Below are 23,192 nucleotides of genomic sequence, written 5' to 3'. Positions count from 1 at the left end.
GATTGTTATCACTGTGAATCTTGTTTTGGCTCGTCAGGTGCATCAAGTGATCGAGACCAAGTGCCAGACACAAAGTGAACGAGAAAAGTTTAAGACCTACATCGATGACCTTGAGAAGATTGTCAGGCTGTTGTTGAACCTGTCGGGCCAGTTGGCAAGGGCAGAGAATGCAGTACAAGCCTTAGCCCCAGATGTTGATGCTAAGCTGAGAGTAAGGTTTTCTTTGATTTCCATCGAGAACTTATTGGTCTAGACCAGTGTTTCCCAAACTTTTGACTAAAGTGTACCCTTTTTTATCATTTTTTGTAACGCGAGAAGAATGGACATAATGAATGGGTATTTTTTAAAAATCAGCATAGTTAATGAGGTGCAGCGTGTACTCCTGGGGGTACACATACCCCACTTTGGGAAACACTGGTCTAGACTAAACTGCTTGTTGTTTGAAATACATCCTCTAGCCATAGAGGAAGAATCTTTGGGGTCCACATTTAGATTTCAGGGATATTTAGAGCAGAATCAATGCTGTGACACGGTTACTATGTGTGGTCAACCGTGACACACAGTCAAGTGTTTGGTACCGGGGAGTTAGGGGACTTGCGGGAAGTGACGAGTGTGTTGTAAACAAGAAGAAGGAAGTCATCTAGTGGAGTTGTTCTATATATAATGTTAGCCTTGTATATATGTTACATTGAAATGCTTCACAATTAAAAGGCACTTTATTCAAGTTTTTAGAAGTTATCCATGAAGAAAAGAATTATCTTGTTTTTCAGCATGGTGGCTGAATGATAAAGTGCTTGGCTTCTGAATCCAGGGGTCTCAGTTTTGAATCTGGATGAAGACTGACACTTTAAACTTTGGACACCCCTGAATCCACCCAACTCTAATGGGTACCAGCTATTAGTTGGGGGAAAGTAAAGCTGGTTGTGCTGGCTATGTGACTCTTGTTAATCGACAGTCATGGAAACAGATGAACTTTACATCATCTACCCTATAGATCCCAAAGATTTGCATATAAAAAGTATATCTAGTAATAACTTTGAGTGGGTTGTTGCATATAACAAGTATATCTAGTAATAACTTGAGTGGGTTGTTGCATATAATAAGTATATCTAGTAATCACTTGAGTGGGTTGCATGATCGTGTGATATGCACTTCAAACCGCTGTCTCAGTAGTCCTAATTTGAAACCCTGACCGCTGTTATCCTATCGTACAGGATGTCTGATCTAACTAATACTCTTGAAACTCTTCATTCCTGTAGGGAACATTCCAAACTTCTAAAACTAAACAAATTGAGAAAGCATTATATAAAACTATGAACATATTTCTTAGATAGCCTCTCCCCACAGTTTGGTAGACTAAGTTGTCAATGAACTCTAGTAACTATTGTCTAACAATGATTCTAACCCTCTCTACACTTTGATTTGTTCAGAAACTCACCGTAGATAAAAGAGAGAGACTGCACTCCAAGCACGAGGAAGCCAAACTTCTGAAAGACGACATCGACAAGCGCAATGAGCAGCTGTCCTTGATACTTCGTGAGAGGTTGGATGAAGTGGAGTTTGCTGACTACAATCATTACATCAAGATGAAGTCCAAGCTAACGATTGACCTGCAGGAGATGGAGGATAAAATAACTCTGGGCGGGGAACAGATAGCGGAACTAAAGAAAAGTATCCCTGACCCTGGCTCGGGCATGTAGTGCCGTTTGACCAAAGACTAACCATAATGCAACTTTGTACATCTGTTTTTGTTTTTTTTTTTTATCTCAACTTAACTTGCATTTGACACAAAGTCAAAGAAATACAAAAGAATTGCATCGACAGCACATTCCATAAATTTCGCCAACTCTTAAAACTCTACTATAAGTGCTAGAGAGTGCTCTGACTTCTGGCTGACTGTTTTTGGATCAAGAAGTCTGAATTGTCACCTGTTGTGAATTGTACATTACTTCAGACTTGAGCTTCTTGAGTTTGATTTTAGATTGTTTCCTTTCCCTTGCTACCCTGGTAACAGTTTTTAATCCACACTTTCCCTGAACCTCTCTGTCAATATGTTCTACTAAATCTTGTAACAATGGTTGGTGTGCATGTGATGTTGATGTATGCTAATAGTAACCAACATAGTCAATGTAATAGTCTACTTATGATCAAACATTTTATCTAGAGAATTGAAGAGGCCTGTCTAGGTTTGACCACAGCTAGGCACTAAGGCTTCGGAGTGGTCATTTACTTGTATGGTTAGCTTATGACCTGTTTCCTAATGTTATCTGTACATTTATGGACCAACACATACTGTGTTCGAAAATTAACATCGAAGCAGATAACTTAAAATTTTCATATTGTGCAGTCATAACTGTGTCAATGTTTGAAGCCACTAGGATTCATATATTCAACGATCACTTATTTCCACTTCTCTTTTGTCAGACCCTGATGGCCTGGAACTTGATCAAATGCACAAAATAAATAGAGTAGTTCTAAAATTGGGAGAGTGTATTTCAATCTATGCATTCAAGAAATGATCTAATGGTTAAACTTTAAGTGACCTTTTGACAGTTGTCTATATATAATGTGCACAAAATGGAAATGTGGATTCTTTTCTAACCAACATTAGAAGACTGCTAGAACTGTCCTGACATTGGGTGTCCTTTGAGAGTTCTATTTCTAGATGCATGATGGGACTTATTCTATTTCTAGTTCAATGAAGTGGTTTTGTATATTTGACTAATTTTTTTTTCAATTGTTACTACAGTTTGAAACTAGAAACTATTTCATAGCTTGTCCCATTTGGATTGACCAATGTGATTTCATTTGTGATTTGTTTGAGTCTTGTCCTACTAGATGAAGCTGAGCTCAGTGGTAGGTCTGGTTGTGAGATCCATTTTCTTCTTCTTCTTCATTGTTTTCTGTAACCACAAACAATTTGTCCACATAATTTATTGTTTTGATATTCTGATGATCTTGTATGTATAATAAATATTTGCTTGACTCTATAACTACATTGTGTGTTCAGTTTTTGAAATACGTTGAGACAAAATGATAATTATTTAATTTTTTTTTAAGAAAAACAGCATTAGTCCTAATATATCCAAAACTTGAACTTCTCATGTTCTTAGTCAATATACCTTGGCCCTGGATATTAAAGCCTATAAACAGAGTCCATTGTTACACTGGGTGTATGGATGCCATGTTGTGAATCTAGTGAATCCTACAAAAATTTCTATAAGCACAGAAACATTATCATTGAAAGAAACGAAGCTCACATACAACTAGTAGGAAATGAGAAGGCTGACACACTCGCCAAGAGTGGGAGAACAAACTCACAAGTAAACTCTGCACTCTATCCAGAAGAAATGAAGAAATTAATTGTAGATAAAATAAATGAGAAATGGACGAGCTCCCATCCAAATCACTAGAAAGAAGACGCTTACTATAAGCTATCCCGACAAGACCAACGTCTAATCTTTCGACTCAGGACCGGACACAACAGAATGCGACAACACATGTTCCGGAAGCTCAAAATTGGAACCAGTGAAATCTGCCAATGTGGAGTATCAACAGAAAATGCCGACCACGTCCTCCAAAACTGCTCTCTCTACCAAGAGGCCCGTATAAGACATTGGCCCCAAATCACCCCAATTGAAAGAAAACTATATGGAGAGCTCCCTGATTTGGAAACCACTGCGCAGTTCATCTCATGTATTGGTCTAGTCATCTGAACGCTCCAACATAACAATGAGAACGATGAAGAAGAAGAAAGAAACGAGAACTTTTTCTCAAGTACACCTGTATCTCTGAATTACAATTTTCAACCAAATGTAATCATTTCACTAGGACCACAATTAACAAACCAAAGGTAGAACAAGCTTTTCCTTTAAAGGTATTTTTAAAACACTGTGGTTCCCTGAAATTCTACTTTCATCTGGGCAACATATCAAATTTCCAGACTTTTTTTTTTAGGCTTCCTTGTAAAAATTGAAAAGAATAGACATGAGTAAATCTGTTCATACTAGCCCAAACTTCCAGTGTAAGTACAAATGTATTGGCCACACCGCCAGCTCTTGGGGTCCTAACTCAAAATGTGAGCTCTTATATTTTGTCTGAATTATTGAATCCACCCTCTCCCACCCTCACAGACATCAGACCTTCAGTAACAGCATGAACTGCTAGTTTTTGTGGACAGTTGCAATTAAGCACCCACCGGGATCTTAATTTTTTTAATTATTTTTTTTGTCTTTAGATTCTCACGTCTACTGTGTCTACTTTTTACTCCGTCAGGTCGATGGATTTCTAGGTTTAAAAAAACAAAACTCAAAACAAAATATTTTTACTAAAATAATTTTATTTCACATAGTCTACAGAAGCCAAAGTAAAAAAAAAGTTTTGAGATCTACATCTTCAGGTCCAAAGTTTTCACCATACTACAGATACATGTCTACACAAATAGAATTGGGGAAAGAAATAGTCCCCAATGCTTTATAATGCTGTAAGTACAACACCGGGTTACACAACAAGAAGTTTTGATTCAATTGAATACCAGTACTGACCTAATGAGACCACACAGAGTCCATCTCAACAAGCGTATGTCTTACCAACTTAATGAAGCGCTTCAGGTTTTTCAGGTTTACTGTTAAGTTCAATTTATGACGATGTCAATGGGTTGCAAAAGAAACAATCTGAACATAGCTTTAATAAAATGTAACTAATTTATTTAGTGAAAGATAAATGAAGGCTTTAAAAAATGAGTTGGTTTTTTTTATCAATGATTGGGAAAAAAAGTCACCAAAAACTTGCAAGGGCTAGGAGTATTTTTAAATCAGACACAATCAAAATGTACTTCCAGATAGAAATCAAAGAGAGGTTTTTACACAGGAAAAAATAAAAAGTGAAAGAATTTATTTTATAATATTTTTTTTTTCTTTTGAAAGATCTTAATATCACAGATCATAATTGTAGGAAACACTGTAACATAAAAAGACTAGGCTTCCAAAACTGAAATATATTTACAGAATAAGACTTTAGAAAGACAAAATGTGACCATAATAATTCAATAAGACAATGTGAAGAGATGAATAGCAAGGGAGACAATCATTAGCAAGGGAGTCAATCATTTTCGCATTTTTAATCTTCAATAGTACGTGGCAAGATAATAAAAATTTGAAAGAATTAACACTTTTAAAAAATATGTTTTGGACCATGGCACTCAAATAAAAAAAAAATGTTTGGACTGTACAAACTATTTTGAATATGACCAGACAGAATATAGTTTGGACCATGGCACTGTACAAAATATTTGAATATGACCAGAGAGTAAAAAGAAAAAATTTAAAATAAAAAAAAAAAACTTTGTGCACATTTTTCAACACATTAAAAGCAATAAAGTGAACAGAATCTCAGAAGCAGGTACAATATCAACAAATATAACAATATTTTTTTTAATTAATAGCTACAGTGTCTGCTCATAAAAACTTCATACAGATAAAAGATATAAATATGTCAAGATGCTGATAACAAGGGAATGGAGATAACTTTATATTTACATTTTTTAATGTTTAAAACCTTCGGAAAAAAAAAAGTTTTAAAATACTTTGTATAAAATTTGTTTCATAATATAAAATGTGTAAGATAGGTCCACAAAGCAAAATAAAACAAAAATAAAATCAAAATACAAACAATGGATTGAGCTATCAATAATATACTTGCTTCAATATTTCAAATCTGTTTCATTTTTGTTAAAAAAAATAATAATAACAAATTAGAAATAAAGATAGACCTGTCTTATGCTATGTCTCCATAGCGATTCCATTTCTTGCTATTGATTCAATGGGTTTTAATTGTAAAAATACAGATTCAAATTTATCACTGATTTTATTAGTTTTGTCCTTGAAGTCATGAGAAATCAATTAGAAAGAAAAAAAAACAACAGATCTAGTCTTTGGTCATTTAAAAAAGATAAATAACTTGTAGGTACCGGTATGATGGTGTAAATAGAGAGCCAGCTGGGTTTAATCATCAGACTAATAAGCAAAGAAAATTAAAGATTTAGAACTCAAAGAAATACCTAGAAGAAAAAAAAAAAGGCTTAACTCCAGTTTGTAAAGTATGTCATGCTGACTGCTAGGTTTAAACTTTCTCCTCTGTCTGGAAAGTAGATACAAGTTTGATTGAAGTGTTTATCTAACTGGTATTAAGACATAAGAGTGAAACAATGGCCACCTTCTGCTGCATGTTTTAAAGTTTCAATTTACAGGACTGACAAGTCATCACAGCAGCCTACGAACTAAATTTCTAAATTATCCCAGACTTTAGAATCATGAAACAGTAAAGATAAAATTAAAACTTTAAATTTAAGAATTTAGTCCATTCTAATTATAGCACACACAAAAATTTGATTAGGGGAGGCAATCTTATCAATAAGTTAAAGTTGTTGAGACATATTTTAATCAGATTTTCACACTAGCTGACGAAGAGCCAGGGCCTGCATCATAAAACTGACGTTTCTACTCTGATGTTTTCTTAGAGGGTTCTGGAACTTGTTGAGAGACTGGAACTGTGGACAGTAACAGGAAGTGTCTCTGATATGCAAGTGATGCTCGGAACTGAGAGTCTGTTCCATGAAAACGATCCAGAACACCAAGTACTCCAAAATTTTGATTAAACCTACGAGAAAGTTAACATTTTATGTACAAAATATTTGCAATATTCAATCTTGGACCTGAAGTTTATAGGGTACATGATTAATTACTAAATATGTTAATGTGCTAAGATTGGTAGATCAAATTTGCATAATAAAAAAAATTGAAGAAGAACATTTGTTTTTCTTACATTAGATATTTTGGTACAGGAAACAGTTTAAAATGATGGGATACCACAGCTATGGCTATTATTAGTGACACCCTCCCCTCCCATTCTCTAACATATTTTAAGTTTTATCATTTCTCCACTCTGTGGGTTTTTTTTTTTTTGTTTTTTTTTTTTGCTGTTGTAATTTTCTCTTGTTCTCAGCAAGTTGCAACTAATTGATTTGCTTTCAATGATACAAATAGTATTTCACTAGAGATTGTTTCACGCAGAATTTCTAGTTTTTAAACAAATCAATTCATGGAGCCTAAATGTGGAAAAAGGGGGAGGGGTAAGTGGAGCCAACCAGATGAAAATAATTAACATCGTGCTCAGAATAGATCCCTGATATTGAAACATTCTTCAAACACATACAAATATTGGCTGCATAGAAATTATAGGGAGAAAAAAAAACATCAGACATAATTATTATTTATCTGTCAGGTTGCTAAAAAAAACATAATCTCTGTAAAATAAGAAACTCAGAAAAAAAAAAGAACAAATAAAAAAAACAATCTGAAGTACACACAAATAACCTGACACAAAAATTGTGAAACTTGTCCGCATTAAGTTGTAGGTTTGACAACTTGAGCTAACAGAGACAATTACTGTGGTCCTTTACTAGGGAATGAAAGAAAGATCACATGACCTAACACTAGATATGGCTAACTGTATAAATCAAGACTTACTTCAGGTGGTGGTAATCATGAGCCTCTGGTGATGGGAGAAATGGAAGATGGTAGCCACAATGGGCCACAGTGGTTGACATCAACACTAGTGCCCAGAACAGCCAAGACGAGGCGAGGTGAGATCCCATTAAGATAGGTCCCAAGGCTGGAGGGATCATGTTGCTGAGAACGTGTTCCACTGGGTGGGCATATATGGACACGACACTAATTGGTGCAGTCCACTCATGGTGCTGTTTGTGAATGTGTCGATATAGTTTGGGGTGATGCAGTAATCTAGTCAGATAAAAAACAATTATGAGTTATATTTCCTGTTCATTTCTAATTACTATAATATGTTATACAATCTATATACTTGGCATAGGAGTAGCTACCTGGTTATGTGGTATACACTTCAGGCTGCTCTCTCAGAGCTCCTAAGTTCAAACCCCGCTCTCTTCCATCCCCTGCCCTTCTGTATGAGGTTTGGGCGACATAATAATGTTCATTTCTGAAGGAACATTATTTATAGACAATATAATACTAGATCTTCTGGTGTTTATTTTTCTTCCATTTTATTTCTACTTATGACTTCATTATTTTAAGTTTGTCTGCATTAGTCTAAGCTTAGGTGATGACCACAAGGGTTATTCCCTTTGAATATTAGTGGTCCCTTAGAAAGTCTATTTCTAGTTGTGTCACAACTGTCTGATATTACTTTAATATCTCAATAAATAAAACCTAAACATGCCCTGCATTGTGCAGTCTTCTAAAACCTAAACATCACCTGCATTGTGAAGTCTTCTAAAACCTAAACATGCCCTGCCTTGTGCAGTCTTCTAAAACCTAAACATGCCCTGCCTTGTGCAGTCTTGTAAAACCTAAACATGGCCTGCATTGTGCAGTCTTCTAAAACCTAAACATGCCCTGCATTGTGCATTCTTGTAAAACCTAAACATGCCCTGCCTTGTGCAGTCTTGTAAAACCTAAACATGGCCAGCCTTGTGCAGTCTTCTAAAACCTAAACATGCCCTGCATTTCGCAGTCTTCAAAAACCTAAACATGGCCTGCATTGTGAAGTCTTCTAAAACCTAAACATGCCCTGCCTTGTGCAGTCTTCTAAAACCTAAACATGGCCTGCATTGTGAAGTCTTCTAAAACCTAAGCATGCCCTGCATTGTGAAGTCTTCTAAAACCTAAACATGCCCTGCATTGTGCAGTATTGTAAAACCTAAACATGCCCTTCATTGTGCAGTATTGTAAAACCTAAACATGCCCTGCATTGTGCAGTCTTCTAAAACCTAAACATGACCTGCATTGTGCAGTCTTGTAAAACCTAAACATGGCCTGCATTGTGAAGTCTTCTAAAACCTAAACATGGCCTGCATTGTGCAGTCTTCTAAAACCTAAACATGCCCTGCATTGTGCAGTATTGTAAAACCTAAACATGCCCTGCATTGAGCAGTCTTCTAAAACCTAAACATGCCCTGCATTGTGCAGTATTGTAAAACCTAAACATGGCCTGCATTGTGCAGTCTTGTAAAACCTAAACATGGCCTGCATTGTGAAGTCTTCTAAAACCTAAACATGGCCTGCATTGTGAAGTCTTCTAAAACCTAAACATGCCCTGCATTGTGCAGTCTTCTAAAACCTAAACATGCCCTGCATTGAGAAGTCTTCTAAAACCTAAACATGCCCTGCATTGTGCAGTCTTCTAAAACCTAAACATGACCTGCATTGTGCAGTCTTCTAAAACCTAAACATGACCTGCATTGTGCAGTATTGTAAAACCTAAACATCACCTGCATTGTGCAGTCTTCTAAAGCCTCAACCTATCCTGCTCTTTTAAGAGTGAACAAATAAGTATGGACCTACAAGTGGAAGTTTGAAGAAAGATTGTTTCTACAGTATTTTCTTTTAGAAAACACATTTTTATCTTATAATTTACAGATTTTCCTTCAAAACAGAAGATAATAACTGCCTACACAAATCGTTGTGTATATCTAGTCATTTATGTTAATATGTAATAAGCATGTAATAATTATCAAGAATCCTAAGGCTGTCATTGCCAGAAGTGGTAATGGATATTACCCCTCCAATACCTATAAAATGCTTCCAATGGCACGCGTCTCAAATAGCCTCAGACAACCAGTCCAACTCCTGGCCTTTAAGTGTGTCTCAGATATTGAGTCTGGCGAAACTATTTTCTGACAAGTGAAGCCTACCCACCTATGAGAAGGAAAACTCTGAATACAAACCTCTGCTGCCTGCAGCTCTACCCATATATATATGGGGAAAAAATAATAATTTTTTTTTGGGTAACTAATTTATCAAGTTATCAGAAGAAAAAGATTTGATAAATACAAACCCTTGGCAGCATTTTTATTTATTATAATTTTTTTAAAAATCAGAAACATTCAGGTTTATGATTTTAATCTAAATCTCAACTAATAACTTGCCTTCATTTTTGTTAAGCAACTCAAAGTTAATGAAAAACCCACTTCTCTCTCTGCCAGTCAGTTCAAAAATGTAAACTATATGCAGAATAAAGCAAACCATTTAAACCAGCAGGACTGGTTGATTGACTTATTTTCAACAGATGCAAGGGAGACAACTAACGAACACTGAGGTATCTCACTCTTCAAGGAAACAACAAAATTCAAAGTAAATAGTGTCCTGCCTTAAGACAAACTTTTTTATTAATCCTCAAACTTTAAAAACCCCAAATGTTGGAATAAAAATAAACTTAAAAAAACAAACCTGTGGGAATAATAAAAGCCTATTTCTATTGCCAGGGAGAAAACACTCAGCTCAAAAACTACCCAGTGAAAAGTTGGCAAGTCATTGGGAGAGCAGGTACATCCACGCCACTTCATCACCCAGTAGATGAGAAACGATGTGGGCAGCCCAACGACGATCTGATTGAAGAGCGCCACTTTAATGGCCCTTTTCATGTCCGATAATCTTAGCTGCAAGAAAAGGTTTAAATGTTGGCAGATAAAAACTAGCCTCTGAAGTGTCGAACAGATGAGTTAAGAAAGGCAAATTTTTAAAAAAGTAATTTATGGATACAATTTTTAAAAAGAAAAAAAATGTATTAGGTTTATGTAGATCAGTGTTTCCCAAGCTGTGTTCCACAGAACACTGGGTCCGAATAGGTTTTCCACTAACTACTGGAATACCAGTAATTAATTAGTAGGCCATCACGTGTATTAATCTCTCTAAAAAATAACCAAAATGTTCCGCTAAATACTCAGAATGTGCCAAGTATTCCGTTAAGAAAAAAGTTTGGGAACCACTGATAAAGAGGATGAAATATTTTGAGTGTTTATACAGGGATAAAAGATTAAATGCATATAAAGATGAAGTGTTAGATGTATGTATTTATCTCCTGCACAGATTATTTCGTGTACTATCTATTCATTCAAACTTCTAGTGCATCCATTATATTTGCTTACAGTGTCACAATTAATGGTCATTCAACTGACAAAATTACATTAGTGCATGAAAGTTGTTCAAGTATTTCCTATGCAATTAACCTTTAACCTCAAGTGACTTTTAACCTGAAGTGTGATTCATTTAGTGTGCATTAAGCTTGTTGATCACATGATTATAACATTTAAAATCTGACTTTTGACCGTTTCATGAACCAATACTCAAACCCTAAATGAAGATGTAGCTATTTTTAGAAAACTAGAATCCATTATCTTTAAAATATGTTAAATATGAATGTCAGGGTCTAGCACATAATACTAGCAAAAATGAAGCTAAAATTTAGGTTCTGATCCCATTGAATATAAAATCCTAGTTCAATGAAGGTTGTTAACACATACTGGACAATTCTTGCTGTTCTGTATCTTATACTTCAGCAAAGCTGCCGGCCAGCCAGTCACATCCAGTACCATGAGGAAAATATTACTCAGCCAGAAGACAGATGAGGTGAAGATAAAGGAGCCTGTAGGGGGCAAACAGAATTAGAGATTCATTAAAAACATTTGTACCGAAGCTTCTGAACAAATTTTGAATCAGTCACACACTCAAATATATTACCAACAGTAGACAATAACTGTTCATTCAAATATATTACCAACAGTAGACAATAACAGTTGATTTAAATATATTTTGAACAGTAGACAATAACAGTTGATTTAAATATATTACCAACAGTAGACAATAACAGTTCATTCAAATATATTACCAACAGTGGACAATAACAGTTCATTTAAATATATTACCAACAGTAGACAATAACTGTTCATTCAAATATATTACCAACAGTAGACAATAACAGTTGATTTAAATATATTTTGAACAGTAGACAATAACAGTTGATTTAAATATATTACCAACAGTAGACAATAACAGTTCATTCAAATATATTACCAACAGTGGACAATAACAGTTCATTTAAATATATTACCAACAGTAGACAATAACAGTTCATTCAAATATATTACCAACAGTGGACAATAACAGTTCATTCAAATATATTACCAACAGTAGACAATAACAGTTCATTCAAATATATTACCAACAGTAGACAATAACAGTTGATTTAAATATATTACCAACAGTAGACAATAACAGTTCATTCAAATATATTACCAACAGTGGACAATAACAGTTCATTCAAATATATTACCAACAGTAGACAATAACAGTTGATTTAAATATATTACCAACAGTAGACAATAACAGTTCATTCAAATATATTACCAACAGTGGACAATAACAGTTCATTTTAATATATTACCAACAGTAGACAATAACATTTCATTCCAATATATTACCAACAGTAGACAATAACAATTCATTCTGTCCAAAGAAATTGAATAAATTCTCCCACTGTCGTTGCCAGAAATCACCAGAGGCTCCCCAAAACTGTTGCATATGCCTAGGAAACAAAACATTCACATTAGGACTGACATTTTATTTTATGTGAATAGAAAGTGACAATAAATAGAACATATAGAATATACAAATAAAATACTTTTTTCTTTATTTTTACTTTTAAAAAAATACATAGTATGTATATAAATAGATGCAAGTCAAGAAGTTAAATGGCAAATAAATTTTAATACTAAAAGCTTAGAAAATATAAATTATTTTAACGAAACAAAGTTAAATTATATATGAATACCCACCATACTATGGAGTTGCGTAGAGCAAGGAAAACAATTAGGGAAGTTCCGATTATAAACAAGGTATGTTTGACAGAATCAAATAATTGGGTCAATCGATAAACAAGCATTTTAGTTTTGTTGGTGACCAATGTTTAATAAGTATTCAAACTGCAAATTTTTTGAGCCTGAGAAAGAAACAAAAAATGACAATATTTACAATGCTGCTCGATAAAATCAGTCACTTGGTCAAACAAAATGTTTAGAAAAACAAATACCGGTAAGCATAAGATTGACAGTGATTACAGTGTATAATGACTCCTTGGATGTGTGGTAAGCGCAATAGACTGTCGTTTGGATGGTATGATGGTTCCAAGTTCATACCCTCCCATTTCCACAACAGCTTAATGTTCTTCTAGTCCAAAAATTAGGACAGATATGGAAGATTTAATAAATAGATCTGGCTCTACAGATGTTTCTACTGATAAAGCAGATGGGAGAAATTTCTTGAAGATTGCATTTAGTATCCCCAATAGGGTAAAAGTACCCCACTTATTGATATTTAAGAAACATGCTGACTGAATACTATTTTTGGAAACATAATAGCATATATACATGTGCTATCTTATCTATTTATCTTAATACATTACATTACTTCAAAAGAGAAGATAATTATGTCCTAAGCGTATTATTGTGTCAATCTAGTCATGTATGTTTATCAGAGACTTAAACTCTACAAAGTCCTTGCCTATCACAGACTACACGGAGTGTGGAATATTAAGGAAATGGCTTTCAACAAACTGATTAAAATATATCATTTTCTTAATTTGAATATGGTTTAAAATGAAAAAAAAAAGGGAAGTTGGTACTTATGTTGGTGGGATTAATTCTCCAACTTTTGTAATGTATACCTAAACGATTTACTAAAAGAGGAGAGACAGTGACTGTGTGTGTCTACTTGTAGAAAGCATGCATAGTTGAGGTCATGTCAGTTTGTCAGCATGCACGTGGAAAGACAGCTGCCAAATTATTAACCTGCAAAGCCAGGGGCCTTTGATGTAAAGTTTCAGCACATTATCCATAAATGATTCTTCCAAAGATTCTTCTGCACAATTATGTTATCTTTAAAATACAGACATGACTTCAAAAAAGAAGATGATTACAATTATGAGTATCAAATGGAAGGATGGCACAATAGGCAATGATAATTAAAGATCTCCTCTGCCCTCTCCCCTCCTCCAAATTACATTATTCGTACCTCTTTTCTCCCATTTTCTCATTCAGACCACCAATTGAATTCTGCTCTTAACCTCAACCCTCATCCTCACCCAGTCCTTCTCTCTTAAATACAGTTGTGAAAAATAATTGTTTTGGATACCAGTTGGGAACAGTATATATACAAAACACTGGACTTGGAGGAAGCAACAAAAAAAAGGGGGGGAACGGAAGAAAAAAATTCAATGAGCAAATCAAAATAATCTGCCATTTAAAAAGGTATGAGTTATATCTCTATAGCTTTTAGGACAACTATTTAGATCTAGATTCTAGATCTAAGATAGTAGAGATTTGAAATACATTTGTTTAGTCACCCATTTAGCGATTAGTCATTAAATTTTGAAAGTCAAGTTTATCTAGTTAATCTAGAATTCAAGATCTAATTTATAACACTTAATTACTTTATTATAAATTAACAATATCCAATCAATAAATATAAATATTAAAATAATCATTAAAAATTCAATTATTTAATTTATAGTCAGCTTTAGAATTAAGTCAGAATACAGACTTCGTTTAACAATTTGACTCACTTTAGACAGACAGAATCTTCTATCTAGATCTAGATTCTAGAATCTAGGGTACCGAATCTAGATGTCTAGATATATAATATATATATATATATAATATAATTATATGATATATAATTTTATGAACCTAGTGTAGATTCTAGATCTAGATCTATATTCAATTTCTAAGTCTTAATTCAAAACTGATTTTTTTAATCAAAATCTTTTAACTAACTGACTCAACAACTGATTGAATGAATTTTTTTTTAAAGTCACAGGTGAAAATGAGAAATCAGATTATTAATATTAATTATGATTATAATAGAATCTATAATTTACTATAAAAAAAATTATATAGTCTAGATGATACTAGATCTAGACTCTAGAGTCACTAGAGACTAGAGTCTAAATCAAAATCTGTCTCTAGATTCTAGATGAGATCTAGATTAACTCTAGTAGAAGCTAGATCTCTAGACACTAGACAGACTAGTGACTAGTGAGTCTAGACCTAGATTGGCTAGATTAACTAGAATATGTAATAATACTAATTGTCTAATATTAATATGGTATTTATAGACTAATTATATAGTAAATAATAATATAGACTATTTTTTTTCTTACTTATCTTACTCTTAGTCTTATGATCTTATCACCTCTGCCTTGCATCCATCCAAAATTAAAATCCAAAATGGACTTTGACCCCAAAAACGAAAAAACAACACTGTTTATATATTTTTTTATTAATCGTTTTTCATGTCATATGACCGACCTATTTTTACTATTTATAGAATCTAGATTTAGAATTCGACTTTTAGCTAGACTAAGACTCTCGTGGCCGTGACCTAGTACTACTTACTAGATCTAGGTGTTAGATCTAGGTCCTAGTCCAACAGTCCGACTAACTATAATCCATCATTAATTCATTTCCATGACTACGCATTTCACATTATCATGATTATGATTTTCAGGCATTTGTCTTTTGAGTTTGAGAAGCTCTTACAAGTAAATCTAGATCTACTAGAATATCATTCTAGAATCAGATAATGGAAAAGACAAAGGAGGACATTACAATAATAATACCCAAAATATCTTACCTACGACACTAAACTTAGACTATTTAAGGTTATTGTTTACATTCAGTGAGGATGGTCAAACTTTTAGCTAATACTTTGGGCTTCTCTAATTGACAGACATAATCCTTTTTACAGACTATTTGATTAAATTAAGGTCTGCATAAATATAATAATCTAGGTATAAGTATAAGTGTTGAAATAGATCTAGATCTATATTTAATGTAATTTAGATCTAGATATGATTTTCAATAGGTACCTAAACTTCAGTAGCCAGGTCCATGCTAAACTATTGTTAATTGTTGTTTTACACTAATCGCTAGACTGAAAACAAAAATTAATGCATAGTTTATAGAATTAGACTAATTTGACCGAATTTGAAGTTTTTTAAAAAGTTTAATTGGAAAAGTTTAGAAATCTAGAACTTAAACTTATAATATATCATATCTACTCTAGTATCTACTATAAAAAGTATTAGTAGTATAATTATTTTATCTAGAAATCTAGTAATTTAAAGTAATTTATGCTACTTAATCTATATTAATTATTTTACTGTATATACTCAGTAAAAATATATATATTAAATATAATTATTATTATAACATAGATTTTTAATAGATGACTATTTGACTAGATCTGTTACTGTTATTGAAATGATATATATAGAAATAATAGAATAAATAGATTTACATTATTTAATTTTAATAATCATGCTGCATTGCATTTGTTTGCAGGATGAGCCCATGAAAGGGTCTTCATCAGATGTGACACAAGTGACAATAGTCTATATCCTTGAGTCTTGACTCTTGAATAGACTAGCTATAGAACTAGACTCTAGATCACAATCATCATACTATTCATAGAGATGATCTAGACTAGATCTATAGGTCTCCAATCTATTAAGTCTGTTAATAAGCTTTATTAACTCGCTGACAGTTACAATGACATTCTAATATTGATCTCCATCTAGATTTCACTCAATTGAAAATGAGCCTCAATGATTGTGGAATCATTTCACCCTTTTCAGTAGCCACAGTAGTTGTTGCTGACAATTATATTGATACATTTCCACATCCACAAGGACTTGTAGTATATTTAAAAAGACTTTTTGCCCAACTTGATATTGAAGTGCTCTCCTCTGATAGACCTTACACTATAAAAAGTTCATGGATAACGATTTTTAAAATGGATGCATTTTTAAAAACATTACTTGCCACACTTCAGAGTGCTTATTCTAGGGGAGCAGTTCTTGATGAAATAGATTTTAATGCAGCTTTAGCACATTTCAAAGAAACCAATAATTTTGTTGATGATAGGTGTAGCTCTGAAAAAACAAAAATATATTGTTCTCCAAACAATTTTTCTCAAATACATTCATCATCGTCATTGGAGCCAGAACCTAATTTAGAAAATAATACAGTATTATCATCAAAACCAGTAAAACAAAGTTCTACGAACAATAAGCTTCTTGATAAATGGTATTTTAACTCAAATTTACGAGGTAAAACAGTTGATAAAACTCGACGGCAGATCTCTGCTTCTTGTAAATCTCCTCCTGAACCATATGTTATTGTTGAGGCAGAGGAGTCTAATAAAATGAGACAGCCTAGTGTTATTGAAATTGAAGAAGCATTGTGTCAAGTATATAAAAAAGAAACTATTGAAAAGTATCATAAGAAGTATGCCAATCATGATTCAGGAAATAATTTAATACCGAAAGATGACCTAAATGAAAACTCTGATACAAAGGTCAAAGATCATAAATTAAGCAACACTAAAACTTTAGTTGATATTAAAACAAGTTTCTTAATAAACCCTCCGAAGAAATTAAAAACAACAAATATGAGAAAACAAGAAAAAGTAACCTACTTAAGGAAAAGAAGATTGAAAAACAAAATAGTAAATGATTCTGAACTTCCAAGAAAAAGCTGTGCTAAAATAGAAATTAGCATGTCTTTCAGTAGAGCTCCAGACAATGAAAGACGACAGTCCTTGAGACAGAAATGTAAGAAACGTAGTGAGAACTTTGAAAGTGTGTCTGGAAAGATAAAAAGAAAAACAAAAAAAGATCCAGATGCTGATGGAAAAAATGGTGGACATTGTTTAAAGATAAACAAAACAATAAAGACGGCGTCCTCCAAAAATCGGATAAAAAATTCTAATGAAGGAAATAGTGAGAAATATAAAGCTACAATTCAGCCAAACAAAAGTGAAAAGTTCTCACCTTTTAAACATGAAGGTTTAATGGAACCAGAAAACAATGTTCCACCAAGCAATAATTCACTGACACAAATACAAAACAAAGACTCTTCTGAAGAAATCAATCAGATCAAAAGGGAAATTTCTGATGCTGTTCCAGGTACAGACAAAACATCAAATACTAATACATCTGGTCTCATTTATAACTGTGATAAATGTCTTTACGAAACCTCAAAGTCGACACAGTTAGTAGAGCACCAGAGAAGAGTGCACTTGACGAAGAAATTCACTTGTGAAATCTGCACTAAAGAATTTGGTTATAGAAAGGACTTGCGACGACACATGAAATGTCACACCGAAGCAGAAAATTGTTGCGATGTGTGTGGGAAACTGTACAAGGAGGCACGACAGTTGCTTGATCATAAGAAAAGTCATGCAGAAGATTACATCAAACCAGAGTTTCCGTGCAAGTTTTGCTCCAAGATATTTAGCACTAAGTATGTACTAGCCTATCACATCAAGTCAAACCATCTGGGTATGAAACGCTTGTACATGTGCCCTTCCTGTGGCAAAAGCTTTTCGCAAAAAAAATCGTATCTCCAACATGCCAATGTTCATATGGGAATACGTCCATTTGTGTGTGAAGTGTGTGGGAAGAAATTTTCCTACGTGAAGTCCTTAAACCAACATATGTATATGCATAAAGAAGAAAAATTGTTTCCTTGCAAATTATGTGATAAATCTTTCAGACAATCCTCAGGTTTGGCTACGCACTTAAAGGTCCACAAGACTACCAAGGATTACGTCTGCTCAATGTGTGGGAAAGGATTCAGCCAAAGACAAGCTATGACGAGACATGAAAGAATTCACGTTGGAGAGAAACCTTTTGAGTGTGGCTTGTGTAGGCGGACATTTGCTGACTCATCAGTCTTGAGGCGGCACATGATCCAAATTCATAAAAAGGATCCTAAAAAGTGGCGAGAAGATACCATCTCCCACCGCCTGAAAAAGACAGATTTTTACATTAACGTCATAAGCAATGCCAACTCAGATACATTAGATCATTATGATCCAATAAATCAAGGTGCTGCTGGTGAGTTGACAGCAATGATGCAACAGAACATAGATCAGCCAACAGATAAATCTCAGCAGATTTGCCTCTCAGGCCATCACCAGCAACTGGGAGATGTCCATAGAGATGTGGAACATTATATTTCAGTTTCTATGCTATCTGGAGATTCAGCCACTGAAACAACAGTGAAGGATGAGCAAGTTTATACAAACTTTTATAAAGCTAGGACATCTAATGAACAGTACAATTCATTTCATGATATCAATACTCAAACCAATATTCAGCCCCAAGTTTTACAGGCTGGCTGTAATCTTTCGGCTGTCAATCCAATGTTTACACCCCAACAGTTCGCCGTACAAGAAAACTTGGCCCCCAGTGCACTTGAAAACATTAACATGGCACAGTCAACAGATTCTATAGTACCGCCTCAACAATCTGTTCATACCCAAAATACATTTGTTCCTGTTGGGTATACCCAGAGACATTTTACCTATGACCCCAGCATGATCAACCCAGGAGAGCCTCAGCAAATGCAGTATGCAACAGTTATGTGTCAGCCTTGTCCCCAGACTATTGTTGTTTTGCAAAAGAATGCATCCTCTGTGGCCTACCAAACTCCTGGTGTCAATGTTACCTATCACAATTCTAGTGTTAATAATCTTCTATCTGGTGACCATAGCTCTTAATTGAAAATGATTGCTCCATTCATATTACATTTTTTAAGACAACTTTAGCTAAGACATAATTGCACATTTATGTACTGTACATATGGCATTAAAATGTAAAAATTATTATTGTATTATGTTTGTAAAAATTGTAAAGCCTATTATAAGTATTTAAGTATCTATGTGAGTCACTGTAAGTGATGTACATCAAGTACTTTAACTGTAGGAGTTTGATAGCGGCCCCCCATAGGGGAAAAGACACTATTAGTTTTGTGTGGCTTGTCTGTCCGTCCGTCAGTCCCGTTTAGATCTCAGAAACTAGAAGAGAAAATGAAAATAGGACATCATTTTACATCATTCAAAGTTCTGATGCAACTGCTACTTTTTTCTTTTCCGAAAGTGAACCATTTTAAAATTATATATGCAAGCAGATTTTTTTTTTAAATTACACCACTTTTCAATGAAAAACTTCAGGGGAGGTAACTTTTTTTTGAAAAGGTCATGGACTTCTTCATTATTAACTCGAGCTTCATTCATAGATTCACGCATTGGTACAAAAAATTTGCATCTAAGGTCACAATGGTAAAAGTGTCAATGGATCATTATAAAATATATTTAATAGAATGCTGAATTTTGATAGGAACATCGTTTTAGTTATAAGTTTAAAAAAAAACGAAGTACTTTTATAGCGCGCAGTTTTGACATATCCTTATTATAGGGGCCGACACTTGACAGTCTAAATAAGACTAAATAGGGCCCATATCTAGATATATTTATATATATATATATATTATAAATGTATTGATAATTCGTACAAAATTTTAATTATTAAGGCAATAACTTATCTTCTGACAGGTTAGGGGTGCAGAATTATTTATTATGTAAACAATAGAATCACATTAAGAAATGAATGGGATATGAACAGCATAGTACACCACTGTTGTTGGCCTCCTTCAGTCGTAGGACGACTCTGGTTCATCTCGCACACTTCCTCGTGTGGCTGTGGAGCCCTATTTAGGAGAGACACTCCCGTCCACAAATATCGCAGGTTAAGGTGGCTTTTGCTTCGGTGGTAGAGGAGCTAGCCATTTTTCGTATTGTACGTTTTTCTTCCTGGGCTGAGACCCATGTTCTTTCACTGTCCACAGTTTTTTTGGCCACTGTCTCTCTCCATCTGGTGCGGTCTAGAGCTATATCATATGTCAATGATATGTCTTCCCAATGGTCAGTATTGATGTTAACTGATTTGAGGTCCCGTTTTAAGTACACCATTACCCGGTAACAAAAGGCCTACAATTCATGATCATAACATTGGCATCGGTTTAGTCATTTTAAGATAAAACGTGTAAATTCATACGAGTTCTAGTCTAGATATAGTAGATTCTATGTCTATATCAAGATTCTATATCTAGCTCTAGATTCTATATCTAGCTCTAGATTAGTCTAGATCTAGACTTAGATTAACTTAGATCTATTTCTAGACTTAGATCTAAAACAAGCCTAGATCTATGTCTAGTTCGTATGACAATGGAGATATTAATTTTTATTTGCGAGGGGAAAGTCTTTTAAGTCATTTGTAGGTCAAGAATTTTTTTTTTTTCCGTGTTGCCAGTTTATCTAATTTTGTAAGAAGAATAAATCTTTTTTAGTTTCTCGTTATAGGGGCCTACGTATAACATGCTATTAATTTCCAATTTTATAAGGTTAATAATTATTATTTTTAAAAATATAAGTGTACGCTAAATGAATATATGGAGATGCTGTGGCTGAGGGGTAAAGCACTTGTAACCGGAAGTCCTGTGTTCGAATCCTGGTGAAGACTCTAGGTGGACCACTTCGGGGGCCAATTTTGAGTTTGTGTTTCCACACAAACTGTCTTTGTAACCTTGTTTGTTGTTGTTGTTTCTTTTTGGACCCAAGACCAATGGTCACAACCAGGTCTTTTGTGTAGCAGGGCCTAATTGTTTGGTTAAAGAGACTGTCATAGGAAGTCCATGTGATATTCTCTGGGCTATTGTTTTAGAAATGGTACTACTTTTGCAATGGGCATTGTTTACTAGGTACTTGAAAATAATGTATTTGTTAAATTTTTATGCACAAAGCTGAAACTTTTATTTACATGTTAAAAGTTAAGTTTTTTTTTGTTTTGTTTTTTAGATTGAAAAAAAGTAAAGTTTAAATTAGTTTAGTTAACTTGTTTGTTTGTTGTTGTTTTTTTTATATTTAGTTGAAAATATTTGACTGATAAATGTAGTTGTATCTTGTCCAGACTAAAATTTCAGCTTGGAAATATTTTGAACGATATTGTTCTGCCTGGTCGTGCGGTTTGCGCGCTGGATTGTTGTTCAGAATTATCGATGGTCCAGGGTTCAAACCCTGCCCGCTCCCATCCCCCGTCGTCCAGCGGGAGGTTTGGACTAGGAAGTAAACTATCTTCAACTCTGAAGGAACATCCGAAACATGTAAAACATTTTACAAACATTTTTTACAGTACCTGGCCATGATCTAATCTACTGCAAACACACAATGTGACACTAAATAATCGAAATGTCGAGTTCTGCCCTCATCTTGAACTTGAATTATTCCTGTGTACTCAGGGTAGCAAAAGCAGTGGCGTAGCAAGGTACCCTTGGGACCTGGTTCAATAATATGTTGGTGGGCCCCTCCACCTAACCCAATAAGATGAATGTAAAGTGAGACAAAACAATTGTGTAATTTGAATGTATCGGTACATTTACCAAAAGACATTCCAATGCAAGTAGTGTACCTTTCTTTTTATAAGTAATTAGAAACGATGTCATTACGTTTCATTCGGTTAGGACTACATTCAGTTAAGACTACATTCTACACATTTACATGGTACTAAAACACTTCTAGTTGAAAACTTTGAAATATTGATACAAACTATAATCTAATTCTACTTCCATCATTTAACAGTAAATACATGGAACATTTTTCTGGCCTTCAAATAGTGAAGTCAGTAACCTGTGCATCTATTTCTAAACTTTTGGCTGTTTCTCGCTCATTGGAAAGAACACCAAGTGAAGCAAACTAAATTCCGAAAATGGCCGCTAAACTAAACACAGTGATACAGACAAAGTGAGAAATTAGATGCATGCTGTGAAAATGTTTGGAAAACTTTATAATAAAATGTTATTGTCTATGATAAAAACAGCCAAAATGTAGCTGTTTGTGATAAATAAAAAAAAAGCAGCAAATCTCGTACTGACTGGATATGTCGTTATGAAAAGCTTCTTTTATCCTATGGCAATATCATCTGGGTCAAATACGACTAGGAGAATGGTGGCATCATATGTTATTTGTTGTTGTTGTTTTTTTGTTGTTTTTTTGTTATAATTGTCGTTTGCACTTGAAATTAAACTGGGCATTAACGACTCAAACATGATGGCAATTTTTCCTTGTCAATGAAATCAGTCAAGTAATTGTGAAACGATAGTTATGTAAAATACGTTGATTTTGAAAGTATTCTCTTGAATTTGAATTATTTCTTCACAGTAATTAGTGGTTGGCTCATCTAATTTCCTTACAATGTTCCGTAATGGTGTAGAGCAAAAACAACAACTGTATCAATACCCAAAGACCGAGCTACTTCACCAGCCTCCTTTATTACTCCCTAAAAGTCATTTCCCGAATGATTTACTTCAATCTAGATCTTCTTCAGTTGACTCTCTGCTTTATGTTTAGGTCTTGCTGCTCACTTTCAAACATTTTTGACACAACGCAGAACAACATTATCGAATATTTCTAATTTTCCTCTAA

The 23,192-nt window shown here is 34.0% G+C and overlaps 3 protein-coding genes across 15 annotated transcripts in view; 2 read left to right on the top strand and 1 right to left on the bottom strand.

Annotated features, from left to right (window-relative positions):
• Positions 1-2,993, top strand: part of LOC106069798 (uncharacterized) — a 178,833-nt gene extending 175,840 nt beyond the window's left edge. For all 8 annotated transcript variants that reach the window (XM_056038730.1, XM_056038731.1, XM_056038732.1 and 5 more), the window contains 2 exons: positions 38-211; positions 1,431-2,993. In XM_056038730.1, coding sequence (XP_055894705.1) covers positions 38-211; positions 1,431-1,700 — 444 coding nt within the window. In that variant the 3' untranslated portion in view covers positions 1,701-2,993. The remainder of the gene's footprint in view (positions 1-37; positions 212-1,430) is intronic.
• Positions 2,994-4,319: 1,326 nt separating this feature from the next.
• LOC106051349 (fatty acid hydroxylase domain-containing protein 2-like) lies at positions 4,320-15,601 on the bottom strand. 5 transcript variants are annotated; one of them, XM_056038766.1, is made up of 7 exons: positions 15,501-15,601; positions 12,647-12,810; positions 12,293-12,396; positions 11,336-11,457; positions 10,263-10,471; positions 7,527-7,799; positions 4,320-6,657 (listed from the first exon to the last, which is right to left on the bottom strand). In XM_056038766.1, the coding sequence occupies exons 2-7, from the start codon at positions 12,751-12,753 to the stop codon at positions 6,498-6,500; spliced, it is 975 nt and encodes a 324-aa protein (XP_055894741.1). In that variant the 5' UTR covers positions 12,754-12,810; positions 15,501-15,601; the 3' UTR covers positions 4,320-6,497. The 5 variants fall into 5 exon arrangements, with proteins under 5 accessions (XP_055894741.1, XP_055894742.1, XP_055894743.1 ...); XM_056038767.1 differs by lacking the exon at positions 15,501-15,601 and adding an exon at positions 15,028-15,163; XM_056038768.1 differs by lacking the exon at positions 15,501-15,601 and adding an exon at positions 15,037-15,090.
• A 244-nt stretch (positions 15,602-15,845) lies between these two features.
• Positions 15,846-21,605, top strand: LOC106051351 (zinc finger protein 37-like). 2 transcript variants are annotated; one of them, XM_056038741.1, is made up of 2 exons: positions 15,846-15,947; positions 16,211-21,605. In XM_056038741.1, the coding sequence occupies exon 2, from the start codon at positions 16,464-16,466 to the stop codon at positions 19,431-19,433; it is 2,970 nt and encodes a 989-aa protein (XP_055894716.1). In that variant the 5' UTR covers positions 15,846-15,947; positions 16,211-16,463; the 3' UTR covers positions 19,434-21,605. The 2 variants fall into 2 exon arrangements, with proteins under 2 accessions (XP_055894716.1, XP_055894717.1); XM_056038742.1 differs by having other exon boundaries at positions 15,880-15,992.
• The last annotated feature ends 1,587 nt before the right edge of the window (positions 21,606-23,192 follow it).

Source organism: Biomphalaria glabrata, chromosome 8, assembly GCF_947242115.1.
Source record: "Biomphalaria glabrata chromosome 8, xgBioGlab47.1, whole genome shotgun sequence".
NCBI lineage: Eukaryota > Metazoa > Mollusca > Gastropoda > Planorbidae > Biomphalaria > Biomphalaria glabrata.
Note: the sequence above shows the minus strand (reverse complement) of the source record. Positions and strands in the feature narration are given on the sequence as shown.

What these genes read in the sequence shown, in the direction of transcription:
- LOC106051349 (XM_056038766.1), bottom strand. Translation starts at nt 12,753, where the DNA reads ATGCTTGTTTATCGATTGACCCAATTATTTGATTCTGTCAAACATACC. An exon ending in GGCTTTTATTATTCCCACAG is followed by an intron (nt 7,800 to 10,262) that starts GTTTGTTTTTTT and finishes TTATCTGACTAG; the next exon opens with ATTACTGCATCACCCCAAAC. An exon ending in CATGATTACCACCACCTGAA is followed by an intron (nt 6,658 to 7,526) that starts GTAAGTCTTGAT and finishes ACTTTCTCGTAG; the next exon opens with GTTTAATCAAAATTTTGGAG.
- LOC106051351 (XM_056038741.1), top strand. Translation starts at nt 16,464, where the DNA reads ATGAGCCTCAATGATTGTGGAATCATTTCACCCTTTTCAGTAGCCACA.